General features: G+C 43.1%; 1 protein-coding gene across 1 annotated transcript in view; it reads right to left on the bottom strand.

Moving 5' to 3' along the window:
• The window catches only part of LOXHD1 (lipoxygenase homology PLAT domains 1), a 269,577-nt gene that overhangs the window by 221,533 nt on the left and 35,405 nt on the right, over positions 1–12,639 (bottom strand). Inside the window, exons 7-8 of the mRNA XM_067464668.1 lie at positions 11,661–11,784; positions 385–635 (exon numbers count right to left, since the gene is read on the bottom strand). Coding sequence (XP_067320769.1) covers positions 385–635; positions 11,661–11,784 — 375 coding nt within the window. The remainder of the gene's footprint in view (positions 1–384; positions 636–11,660; positions 11,785–12,639) is intronic.

Here is a 12,639-nt window from a genome sequence, read left to right as displayed (position 1 = left end):
AGGACCTCTGTCTTGTCTGGATTCAATTTCAATTTGTTAGCTCTCATCCAGTCCGACACAGCAGCTAGACACCGATTCAAGGTCTGGACAGCCTCCTTGGTGACAGGTGAGAGGAGCAGAGGAGCAAAAGATCCATTGAGGATGCAATTGATTTTGCTTGTAGTTGGCTCTCACGCAGCATATATTAAGCAAAACCACATTTGAAGCCAACATCATTGCATTATATAGACTAGCTAACCTGATGGTATCATAATTGAAAATAAGAGCCGCATTTGCCTCCCACCGCCACCACCCAAAAAAAATGCCGCAGGTCACTCTGGTCAGACTGCAAATGGGTAACAGGATTGGACAGCTGTCCAAAGGCGTTAAGTGGCCTATTCTCACCTTCTCACAATACCAGCCACAGCTGAGACCGGCATTATCATGTCCGATGGAGACGCGACTCAAGGGACTCAGAAGAGCAGCTATCTCCACGTTGAAAAGATCAGACCGGGCCCGTTCAAATTCGCCTCCTTCCAGGAAGACCTTCCCACTGTTTTTCTGCCCTTTAGAGCCATGCATGACAATGTGGATCTTGGAGTTGGTACCAGCCCCTCGGATGTCTCCCGTCACCACAGCGACATTATAAACAATACCTGGGGAAAGGTGAGGTGTAGACAACGCAGTGTTACTGGATGGCGATTATATATAAAGGCTTCAAATGGACATATCATGTAATGCCACATAATATTTTAATCATATCATTTTAACTCTACATTGTAAGTCACTTTGGCTCCCCTACTGGGGAAAAAAGAAGAAAAATACAAATAAAATTCTGTATTCATGTATAACTCTAGACAATGGGGTCAAAGTTTGCCCATGCCTGGTCTAGACATTTTACTCAAAGCATTGACCCCAAAAAGCTGGGTCTACTTATCCACAAATCAAGCTATGGTGCCTTAATTGTTTTTTCCTTTTAAATAAATTAACCATTGTCACGATGCCAGGGCTCTGCCATTATTTCTGGCAGAGGTGAATCAAACAAACATCCAGTTTGTGTTAAACAATTGAATTAAAACAGCACTTACTTTCTGGCTGTTTCAATAGTCCAAAACATAAAACATAAAGATAGCACTCAGCCACAGAATAAACAAAAACTGATAGCAAATGCTACACCGTAGTCAAAGGGTCCAGTCCAGTGGTCAAATGCCGAGAGTTCAATAAACAAAGTCCAGGGATCAAGAGTCTATACCGTAGTCAAAAGCCAGTCCAGTGGTTCAAGGTTCTTGGGTTCCAAGATTACAGGAGACAGGTCAGGATACCAAAAATCCAACAAACCTGGGGGGAAGCCAGCAGCATCTACCACCAAAATAAGACAAATACTTTTCTCCCAAAGATCATTTCCAAGGCTCGCTCCTTATATCCTGAAACACCCAGCTGCAACATATAACAAACAGGCAGCTAGTGGAGCTGGTGTAACAGAGGAGTTGTATGTGACTTCCAAGTACTGCTTGGCCTAACTATCTAAGACTCTGTTGGGGAGGTAAAATTTATTTGCTATCACACCTAAATGTAGCATTGTCCTGAGCATTTACACATAATTACTGTCATGCCAAATACCTATAGTTGTGGGTGGCAATGGATGGGCACATGCATGCAATGAAAAAAAAATGTTAATTCTGGATTTCTGCCTGTGTCATAATAGACACATATAAGCATCCCATGAAAAGCTACTGTCATGTGGCTATTAAAAAGCCAAAGAAAACCTGCCAGGTGTCCAAGCACACAGTAGATGCTGGCTAGGAAGTCATTAGGTTCAAAATCAAGTCCAGATTAGACTTTGGCAGCTCTGCCACTCAGCTTTTCACTCAACAGTTAAAGCAAACATTGCGCACTAACAATGCGCACTGGTCACAAGATTCAGCTTGGATGCTTATTTGGAAATCCCATCCAGTTTGGCTCAGAGCAACTCAGGAGCCCTAAAGTAGCTTTAGATTTCAGGCCAGATTTTGTGTTGGAAATCAAATGGTTCTGCCTTCATACCTTCATGTCCTAACTATCACAGGAAATCACAGCTGGCTTTAGCACAGCAGGTTAAACTACTAGCTGTACTCAATCTTGTCAGTTGAAAGACTGCCAGTTTGAAGCTGGGTCGGGGTGAGTTCTTGGCCATTAGCCCAGCTTCTGCATACCTAGTGGTTCGAAGGCAAATGTGAGTAGATAAATAGGTATTGCTTTTTAAAAAGCAGGGGAGGTATTCTGAGGTACCCATAAGGAATGCCAGCAATAATGATCAGGGAAAAAGAAGGAAGCTATGAACAAGCTCTTCGGCAGGGAGATGGAGCAACAGCACCCCCCCCCCCCCCCCGTGGCCAAAACCGAGCACAACACCTTCAAAGATGCCGAAAGATGGGGAAAGCCAATATATACACCTCTTATCTATGTATAATTGTCTGTCTAGTTGTGTATAAAATGGCATTGAATGTTTGCTGAATACATATGTTCTGTGGTCCACTCTGAGTCCCCTTTGGGGCGAGAAGGGCAGAATATAAATATTGTAAATCAAACAATCTATCAATCAACAAATGGCTAAAACTGGTTTTCCCTGGTTGTTATGTTTGGGGTTATATATACAGACATAGTCTCCTATGTGGGGGGGGGGGGGATACAAGTCTCTCATGTCAGATTGGGGGCAAATGGGTGCAGAAGTTTCTGTTCTACACATTATCATTATCATTATTATTATTATTATTATTATTTGTTGTGTCAGAAACTTCAAGTCGCTTCTGGTGTGAAAGAATTGGCCGTCTGCAAGGACGTTGCCCAGGGGCTGCCCGGATGTTTTGATGTTTTACCATCCTTGTGGGAGGCTTCTCTCATGAGGAGCTGGAGCTGACAGAGGGAGCTCATCCGTGCTCTCCCTGGATTTGAACCTGTGACCTGTCGGTCTTCAGTCCTGCCGGCACATGGGTTTAACCCACTGCGCCACAAAAACACAAAAAGCACAGTATGTCACAGCAAACGAGATCTATATGCTGGATTTCGTATCACAAAACAATATTATTATTATTTGAAACACAACAAGATGACTCCACAGCGAACAAGATCACTATGCTGGTTGTTGTATTGGATCACATGTTGGACAATTCCCAATGTCTAGGACTGTGTGATGTATCGGCAAATAATGTGTGCAGATCCCAGTATGGTGGCCTTTTGCAGCTGACAGATGGTAATTTTGTCAGCACCAATTGTGTTTAAGTGCAAGCCAAGGTCTTTAGGCATTGTACCCAGTGTGCCGATCACTACTGGGACCACCTTTACTGGCTTGTGCCAAAGTCTTTGCAGTTTGATCTTAAATCCTCGTATTGTGCCAGCGTTTCCAGTTGTTTCTTATTATTCCTGCTGTTGCCTGGGATTGCAACATCGACGATCCATACTTTGTTTTTTAACACAATCATGAGGTCAGGAGTATTTTGCTCCAACTCTGTCAGTCTGAATTCAGAAGTCCCAGAGTAGTTTAATGTGTTCATTTTCTGTAACTTTTTCAGGCTTATGATCCCACCAGTTCTTTGTCGCAAAAATATTATTATTTCCATTTATATCCAGCTTTTTCTCTCCACAAGAGACTGAAAGCAGCTTACATTTTGTGTGTTGTTGGTTATTTTATTGTACATTTAATGAGATGAAATGTGCAGGAGGAATTTGGATCTTGGTTCCTTGTGAGATTTAAAAGAAGAGATGCACAGAGGTGCCTTTACAGCAGAGATGGAAATGATGTGAGTCATGGAGACAGAAACCTTGGAGAGGTGGTACTTAATTTTCCATGTGTTTTTTAAAAATGAAACAAAACACAAATCCCTTTTAAAAATGGCAGTTTGTTAAAAACAGGCATTATATTCCAGTCATTTTCGCTTTCACAGGAGGAGGCTTTGTGGCCTGCAGAAAGGACAGGGAGTGGGTGAAATTTTGCCAACAACAATACAGATTCTAGAAAGTTATTGCCTTAGAGGAGAGGTGGGGATAAATGCAGATTAGGCTTCCAAGCTGCACAATGAGCAAAAATTGTGCAGTTTAAAAGGTACTCAAACAATGCTCTCCTGTAAGTGTGCCAATAGGTCTAAAACAAAGACAAGAAACACTGAAGGCACCCATGACCTAAAGTTGCCAGGTCCCAAGGTGCAAACGGAAGTGTCTCTGGGCAGGGAGACAAATCCCAGGAAAAGCAGAAATTGAGAAGTAGAAAATCTGACTTCTCAATTAATGGTGACAAAAGGAGATTTTTCTGCCTCCAGTCATCTCTCTGGAATCTTTGAAAGTCTTTTGCCTCTGGTGTAAAGTGATGGATTATAAAGTGTTGCTTACAAACTGTCTTAATCTTCTCTCCTGTGAAGCTTAGGCTGGTCAAAAGCTTCTGTTGTCCTTTGGACTGTTGGTATAAAAATACTGCTAAATGAAAGTGCTAAGAATTCCTGTTTGGATTGCTTCGGCCTAGGATTTCCAATGTCCCCAGCCTCTAGTGACTGTAGAAAAAGGAAGCGTCCAGCAAAAGCTCTAAACAGGGAAATGAAATAGAACAACTAAGAGTGGTCTGTGGGAGGATTTTAAGCTCCACCCAAAACTAAAGGAAGGTTTCTACACTATTGGGAAAATCTATGAACAGGGGAAACTGAAGCAAATGAGGAAAAGGCAGTGTCAAGACTTCACAAAAACTATACTTCCAGGAGTTTCCTGGAAGGACAATTCTACTCATGCATAAAGCATACAGGGATTGGGGTAAACACCCAGGCCCTGTATGTAGTCAAGATTCAAGATCCTATCATTGCTGCTTGACAACAAACATGCATTTGCCTAGGCCTCCAATAGCTGCTTAACATTTCAAGACAATCTTAGAGACAGTCTCTGGGTATGGTTAATCATAACAATTACTTCTTGCTGCTGCAGCAACTCAGGTCTAAATAAAATTTGCACGCCAGCTTGTCCTTGCAAGGGCTTCTGTTGTTTCAAGGGTGCCTACGGCATACGGTAGATGTGGTAGTTTTCATGCTGGGGAGAGTTCACCTTGTTAAATTGCATATAACTTGGAGAAGCCCCAGCAGGGGTCTTTCAGGCGTGATAGCCTCTACGGCACCGTCGCCAGAGAAAAGTGAGACCTGAGCAGCAGTTCAATGAGGCCCGCAGCTGCGTGACAGCACTAAACAGGATGAATAAATAAGTGCTCGACATGGAGATACAGCAATGCTCGTCTTCAACACTTTGGGATAAGAGGCAGTTGTACCATCCCTGTTCTCTACTGGGTGAAACCAAAGTGAAAACATGCAAGCTGCTGCCTCATTATAATGGGAAGCCAGTATATTACACTACCTGTTGGAAGCTAAAGCCTAAAGGCAATGCAATAAAAAGGAAAGACCGTTGTGGCTGTGCTCCTTCATGTCATCATGTTATTGCTGACGTCTATCACAGGTCAAGATTTTCTTGGAGGAAGTTCACCTTTGAGTGCATCTACACCAGGAATTGGCAAACCCAGGCCCTTCAATGCTTACTCCCTCAAGAGTGCAATAAAACTTAGTTTGTTGTGGGCTCACACTGTGGGAGACAATTGTGAGGGGAGAACATGATTTTGTGGGGAAATCAGAGCTTGGAAATGCTTCTTCATTGCATTACAGCTCCCATAATCTTCACACCCAGATCTGACTGAGGGATTTGGGGAATTATTTACAAGCTAAGCAGAGTAAGCCCAGGTTAGTACTTGAATGGGGGACTTTAACAACTGCCAGATACTGTACTCTTATATTTCAGAGGAAACTGGCCAAACCACCTCTGAATATTCCTTGCCGAAGAAAACCCTATGAAAGTTATGAGGCCATCATAAGTTCATAGGCAGTTTGAAGGCACATATGCACACAGTCCAAAAGGGAAATAGCTCTAGGTAGAATTCAATTAGTTGTAGAAGAAAAATACTTTTTCACACCTTGGATTTAGAAGTTTTAATCCGGTCAGTTTGGAATTCACCAGCAGCTTTTGTGTCATTTGCGCAAATAAATAATTAAGCAGCTTCAAAAGGGCAATTTGCCCCATGGAGACTGCAACTCTGCTGGCAGAAGCCTGGATTAGATACTGCTTCCCAGCAGGCTTCTTGCTCGCCAGGATGCTCCCAGTTCCAAAATAATTTGCTGGACAGTCTTCAGAGCATTGGTATCCTTAGGAGGAAAGTGCTTTGGAGACCCAGGAAGTCTTTGTGATAATCCCCATCCCATTTCTTCACAACCATATGTTGCAAACAAAAGTATAAACACTCTTAGCATGTTCTGACCTGGCAGGAAACATTTAGCTCTCCATGTAATTCAGGGAATGGGCTGCCCTATCCAGGCCTGTAGCCGGGGGAAGGGGAGGTAGGGGTTCAACCCCCCCCCCCAAAAAATTGTTGAGGTTAAAAAAAACCTGGTTTACTCATGAATTTTAACTGGTTAACCAAATCCCCATGCTAAGTCTATGAGACGCAAAAAATTAAGAGTCCCTCCAGAACTGCAAGCACTATCTCAAGCAAATATTGACAATTTATTCACACTGTCATTACTTGCAGCAATAGCCGATGTAGTGAAGCAATCAAGTTGGGGGCGGGGTGGTGTTGAATGCTCTTATTAAGGAGGCCAGACTTGGTGGAGGTGGTTGACAGGGGCAGAGCTGCAGGCTATTGAAGGCTGCTCTGCCCCCTGCTGTGCTCTTTGCTTCAGCATGAGCTAGGAGGCAGGTTTCAACCCCCCCCCCTGAAATTTTCAATTCCCCCCCCCCCCAAATTTCTGGCTATGACCCTGGCCCTATCACATGACACTTTTGCAGTATTATTGTTCCACTTTAACTGCCATGACAACATTCTGTAGAATTCTGAGATTTGCAGGTTAGTGAAACCCAAGAGCGATCTGGCTGAGAAATCTAAATAACCTTCCAAACTGCAAATTCCAGTATTCCATGTGATGTTGCCATTGTAGTTATAATAGAATGAGAGCACTATAACAGTGTCATGTGTTAAAGTCTTCACATCTACCCTTGCACTTTGCTACTCTGCTGCTAAGTATGCATGCCCAGTGAGGAACACATCTCACCACGCTAAAACAGTGGATGTGGCTCTTAATGAGACGTGCCACATTATCACAGGATGTCTACACTGTCAGGATAATTGGAAGTATTATATGTATGTTTTTCAATGTGTTAATAATGGATTCAGTTATGTTCAGTTTTGTTCATTTGTGCACTAGATTGTTATTATTAGAGAGAGAGAGAATAGGCCAGAGAGTAGAGTCCTTGAAATGAGATAACAGGAATCCTTTGCCCTGAGAAGAAAAGGGAGTTTACCAGCTAGAAGACAGATAAGGCAGGAGGGCAGATGTTCTTTGTCTGTGTGTTTAGTGCTGTACTTTATTAGTCGCCATTTTCAGCCGCCAAGATGTAGTCGTGTCTTGAAATGCTTTCAGTAAACTTTATTATTTTTGAAACTTAAGAAGACTGCAGTGTGCTATGTGAGTCTGTGTGATCTAGTAACTTCAAGTACTCTGTACATGACCCAGGGGCATCACTCTGACATACACCCTACACCACTGGAGCAATCATACTGTTTAGCCAGTATTGCACCACCTGACATCCGCCAGGAAGAAGCAGGCAGCAATGAAAAGACCAAGGCAGTGACATCTCTGGCCCATCCCCTCTTCAGATATCAGCCAGCATGCCAATGCCTTAAATCAAGAAATAATTTTCTTAAATCCACAGAGATACCTGCAGGAAAACCTCAGCAAGCAAGAGTCCAAAAGTGGCAGGCTAAAACCCAGCATCTCAATCAGTGGCTGATACCAAATGAAAGACTGGGTACACAGAAGACTGGGTGACTTGGAAGGTGCTGAACAGACTCCACTCTGGCACCACAAGATGCAGAGTCAACCTTAAGAAATGGGGCTACAAAGTGGAGTCCACAACATGCAAGTGTGGAGAAGAGCAAACCACAGACCACTGACTACAATGGAGTCTGAGCCCTGCCACATGCACCATGGAGAACCTTCTTACAGCAACACCAGAGGCACTCGAAGTGGTCAGCTACTGGTCAAAGGATATTTAGTATAATGCCAAGTTTTTAAACGTTGTGTTTTTAAAAAATACATTACAACTGTACCCTCGGTTCACTTTTGATATGATAAATAAATGTGATAAATGTTTTTTTAGCAATAACATTTAGGCTCCAACATGTGAATCCTTGGGAAGATATCATGGCTCTAGCAATATTGAAAAGTATTTTTGGTGACTACAACTCCAAAGCTCTCCCATCCTACTACTTCTGTTGGTTGAGGGAATTTGGGAGTTGGAGTCCCCAAAAGTAACTAACCACAAGTTGTATTGTTGATGACTGGCCAGGGCCACATTAAAGCAGCAGCAGCAGCAGCAGCAGCAGCAGCAGCAACAACAACAACAACAACAACAACAACAACAGCAACATATCCCTGCGTGGTTCTCTAGGTACAGGAGTCAATCTGCCCTATTAATGTCAGTGTCCTTCGCGTGGCACTCTGGGACACTGTGAGAAACAGGGCCAGGCTCATCATGAGCAAAGTCATAAAGAAAAGCGAGGCAGCTGCCTTAGGCAGTTGATCTGTAGTTCCACGAGACAGGAGCAACAATTTTTTTCCAAAACATATTATTCATTATATTTTTACCATCCGGGAAGACGAAGGGAAGAAAGCACTTACGAGGTTTTCTGCCTCAGGTGCCAAAATAATTTGACCCAGCTTGGTTGCTATGTAGCTTGACTTCAGGGAAGTGTGCAGAGGTATCATTTCTGGCTCTACCTCCAGCAATAAGCTCAGGGCCAGAGCCAGACAGGCACCCTTTGCAGCCTGCAGTCTTCTTCAGGCCTGTTGTTGCCAAGTAAATACAGGGAAGGGCTGCCACCAGAATTCACCCAAAGCCACCTCAGAAGGATCTTCCCCTAGAGCTATAGTTTGAGTCTCCATTATATGAAATACTTGGGACCAGAAGAAGTGGATTTTTTTCTGATTTTGGAATATTTGTATTTGCATATCTGTAATAGGGTCCAAATCGAGACACCAAATTCACTTAAATCTCATATACATAGAGCCTGAAGGCAACTTCTTACAAAATATTGTTAATACATTTGTGCATGAAACAGTTTGCTCACACTGAACCATCAGCAAGCAAAGGCATCCCTATCCAGCCACCATGTGGACAATTCCAGATTTTTGAATATTTTGGATTTCAGAATTCTGGATAAGGGATACTCAACTTTACAGATGTCCTCCAATCTTTCTCTGGTGTTCTAATTAGCACTGAACTGGAATATACACACAACACACACACACAACAATTTGCCACCTGATTATTTATTTATTTATTTATTTACGGTATTTATACCCCTCCCCCCCCCTTCTCAACCCCATAGGGATTCAAGGCAGCTGACATATATAAACAGATGCCAAAACACACACATAATAAAAACGGAAGCATTAAAACAATCATTAAAACATAATAAAGCCTTAAAACTAATTATTTTGAATCACGCAATCCAATATCGTAGTCCGCAGCCGTTCCAATTTGTCATTGCACTATTCCATCTTTTCTTTTTGCACTGATAGATTACTCATTGAATGCCTGGTTGAACATTCATGTTTTTAACCTTTTCCTAAAGGTCAGGAGAGAGGGGGCTGAACTAATTTCACTCAGGAGGGAGTTCCATAGCTGAGGGGCCACCACTGAGAAGACCCTGTCTCTCGACCCTGCCAACCATGCCTGCGAAGGAGGCGGAATCGAGAGCAGGGCCTCCCCAGAAGATCGTAATCTCCTTGCTGGCTTCTAGAGGGAGATAACGTTTGGGCAGGTAAACTGGGCTGGAGCTGTTTAGGGCTTTATAGGCTAAAGCCAGCACTTTGAACTGTGCTTGGTAGGAGACTGGCAGTCAGTGAAGCTGACGAAACAGGAGGGATGTCCTCTCTCTGTATGCTGCTCTAATGAGCAGCTTGGCTGCTGCCCATTGGACTCCTTGAAGCTTCCTAACAGTCTTCAAAGGCAACCCCACATAGAGCATGTTGCAGTAGTCTATCCTTGATGTAACAAGAGCATAGATCACCATGCCAATTCTGGCTTCCCAAGGTACGGACACAACTGGCACACAAGTTAAAATTGTGCCAAAGCTTCCCTGGCCACTGCTGATACCTGGAGATCCTGCCCCAGATAATTTTTTGGATTTTTTGGGGCAGGAATTTAATGTTGTCCATTGTTCAAGCACTCCTTCCTCTGCTGTGGTGATTCAAATAGACTCTTTCCTTCCTCTCGAATGCGCCTCTGTTGAGGGTATCACCACAGACCTGAAATGGGACCTTGACTGTATTCTTCCACTGGAAGCCATGAGAACGTTTGGCTCCCACATGAATGGGACAGTAAATCAGCCCATGATTTTATTCTGAACTTAATAGCAGCTATTAATGGTGTCCAAACTATTTTGGTATGGATTCAGCAACATAAGGAATGTCTATATAATTTAGTCTACTGACATGGATGCCTCCAAAACTCACCAACAGAAAGGATTCAATCTAAGATCTCCTTAGAAGAGCATAGATATCTATCTACATGTCAACATAGACCATGACAGCACTAAGTAGCCCAGTCATTGAGCGTGTGTTGTGTTATGCCACAGTTGTGCCCTAGTGCAAAAGAGAAAAGTTGCATGACAAATGGCAATGTCTGGGTGCCTTTGGGCAAAGCACAACACATACTGTACAACCCCAATACAAAATATAGGATGTAGAACCACAATGGAAAGTGAAGGAATGTACAAAGTACAAAGACAAGAACAACAACTGTTTCATTCCTGAACATTCTCCAAAAACTAGAAGTTGATGTCTTGTGGACCAGCAACTCTGCTTCTGCTGCTATCAGCAGAATATGATATTCCGTCTCTGCGTATGTAATATGATTTGCACATGTGTATGTTCCTAAGTAAATTCCAATCACCCTGAGCCAAAAAAAAATCTCTCTGTGCCATGTTCAGCATATCTCTATACCACTCCCTGAAAAATGTTACGTGGTCATAATGATTTCATAGAATCATGAAGTTGGAAGAGACCTCGTGGCCATCCAATCCAACCCCCTGTCAAGAAGCAGGAAAATCACATTCAAAGCACCCCTGACAGATAGCCTCTGTTTAAAAGCCTCCAAAGAAAGAGCCTCCACCACACTCCGAGGCAGAGAGTTCCACTGCTGAACAGCTCTTACAGTTAAGAAGTTCTTCCTCATGTTCAGGTGGAATATCCTTTCCTGTAGTTTGATAAGAAGCAGAGTTGTTGGTCCAACTGCTAGTCCTTGGAGAATGTTGGGTTGTTGTAGGTTTTTCAGGCTGTATAGCCATGTTCCAGAAGCATTCTCTCCTGACGTTTTGCCTGCATCTATGGCAGACATCCTCAGTGTTTGTGAGGTTGTTGTTCTGTTCTTGTCTTTCCACTTTGTGCATTGCAGTTGTACATTCTTCACTTTCCATTGTGGTTCTGCATCCTATATTTTGTATTGTAGTTATACAGTATGTGTTGTGTTTTGCCCAAAGGCACCCAGTCATTGACATTATTCTTTGATAAAATATTTGCCCAGGTTCAGACATAATGACAAATCATGATTAGAATGCATTTATTTACCTGTGGCTTCTGTTCCTCCCACTAGGATATCTCGCTGAATTTTGCCATCATCTTCATCCAGGGCAAACCAACGTTCACATGGAAATTCGTACACACATTTGTTACCAATGTCTTCAATGATAACCTAGGGTGAAAAAAATATCATCAGAATAAGAATAGGCAGAAGAGACACTGCATTACTGAATAAAATCTTCATTTTCTCTGGAGTCATCCCATCAACCCAATCGTATGTCACTTAGTGCTTTTTAAGCTATCTGATGTCTCGGACCAGTAATGTTCTCCCAGTGTGCCAAGTACTGGCACCATATTTGTGGCCATGAGTTACAAGTATTTATTTTCTGGAAATTCTCCAAAATTAGACATTTGCTGGCACGTATCCATAGGCCACCACTTTGAGCAGTACTGCTTCTAAGAATATTAGCAGAGTCTCGTCCCTCCTTACAAATGTTGATTGATTAATTAGTTGGATTAATTTATATGGTCAGATAGAACGAAGTTACTTCAGGAAAAAGCTTGGATTTTGAGGATGGTAGAAGAGTAGACATCACACTGGCAACAAAGATCCCCATAGTCAAAGCCATGGTATTCCCTGTAGTCACCTACGGATGTGAGAGCTGGACCTTAGGGAAGGCTGAGCGAAGGAAGATCGATGCTTTTGAGCTGTGCTGTTGGAGGAAAGTTCTGAGAGTACCTTGGGCTGTGAGAAGATCCAACCAGTCCATCCTCCAGGAAATTAAGCCCGGCTGCTCACTGGAGGGAAGGATACTAGAGACAAAGTTGAAGTACTTTGGTCACATCATGAGGAGACAGCAAAGCCTAGAGAAGACAATTATGCTGGGGAAAGTGGAAGGTAAAGGGAAGAGGGGCCGACCAAGGGCAAGATGGATAGATGGCATCCTTGAAGTGACTGGACTGACCTTGAAGGAGCTGGGGGTGGTGATGGCCGACAGGGAGCTCTGGCGTGGGCTGGTCCATGAGG

This window comes from Anolis sagrei, chromosome 2 (assembly GCF_037176765.1).
Source record: "Anolis sagrei isolate rAnoSag1 chromosome 2, rAnoSag1.mat, whole genome shotgun sequence".
NCBI lineage: Eukaryota > Metazoa > Chordata > Lepidosauria > Squamata > Dactyloidae > Anolis > Anolis sagrei.
Note: the sequence above shows the minus strand (reverse complement) of the source record. Positions and strands in the feature narration are given on the sequence as shown.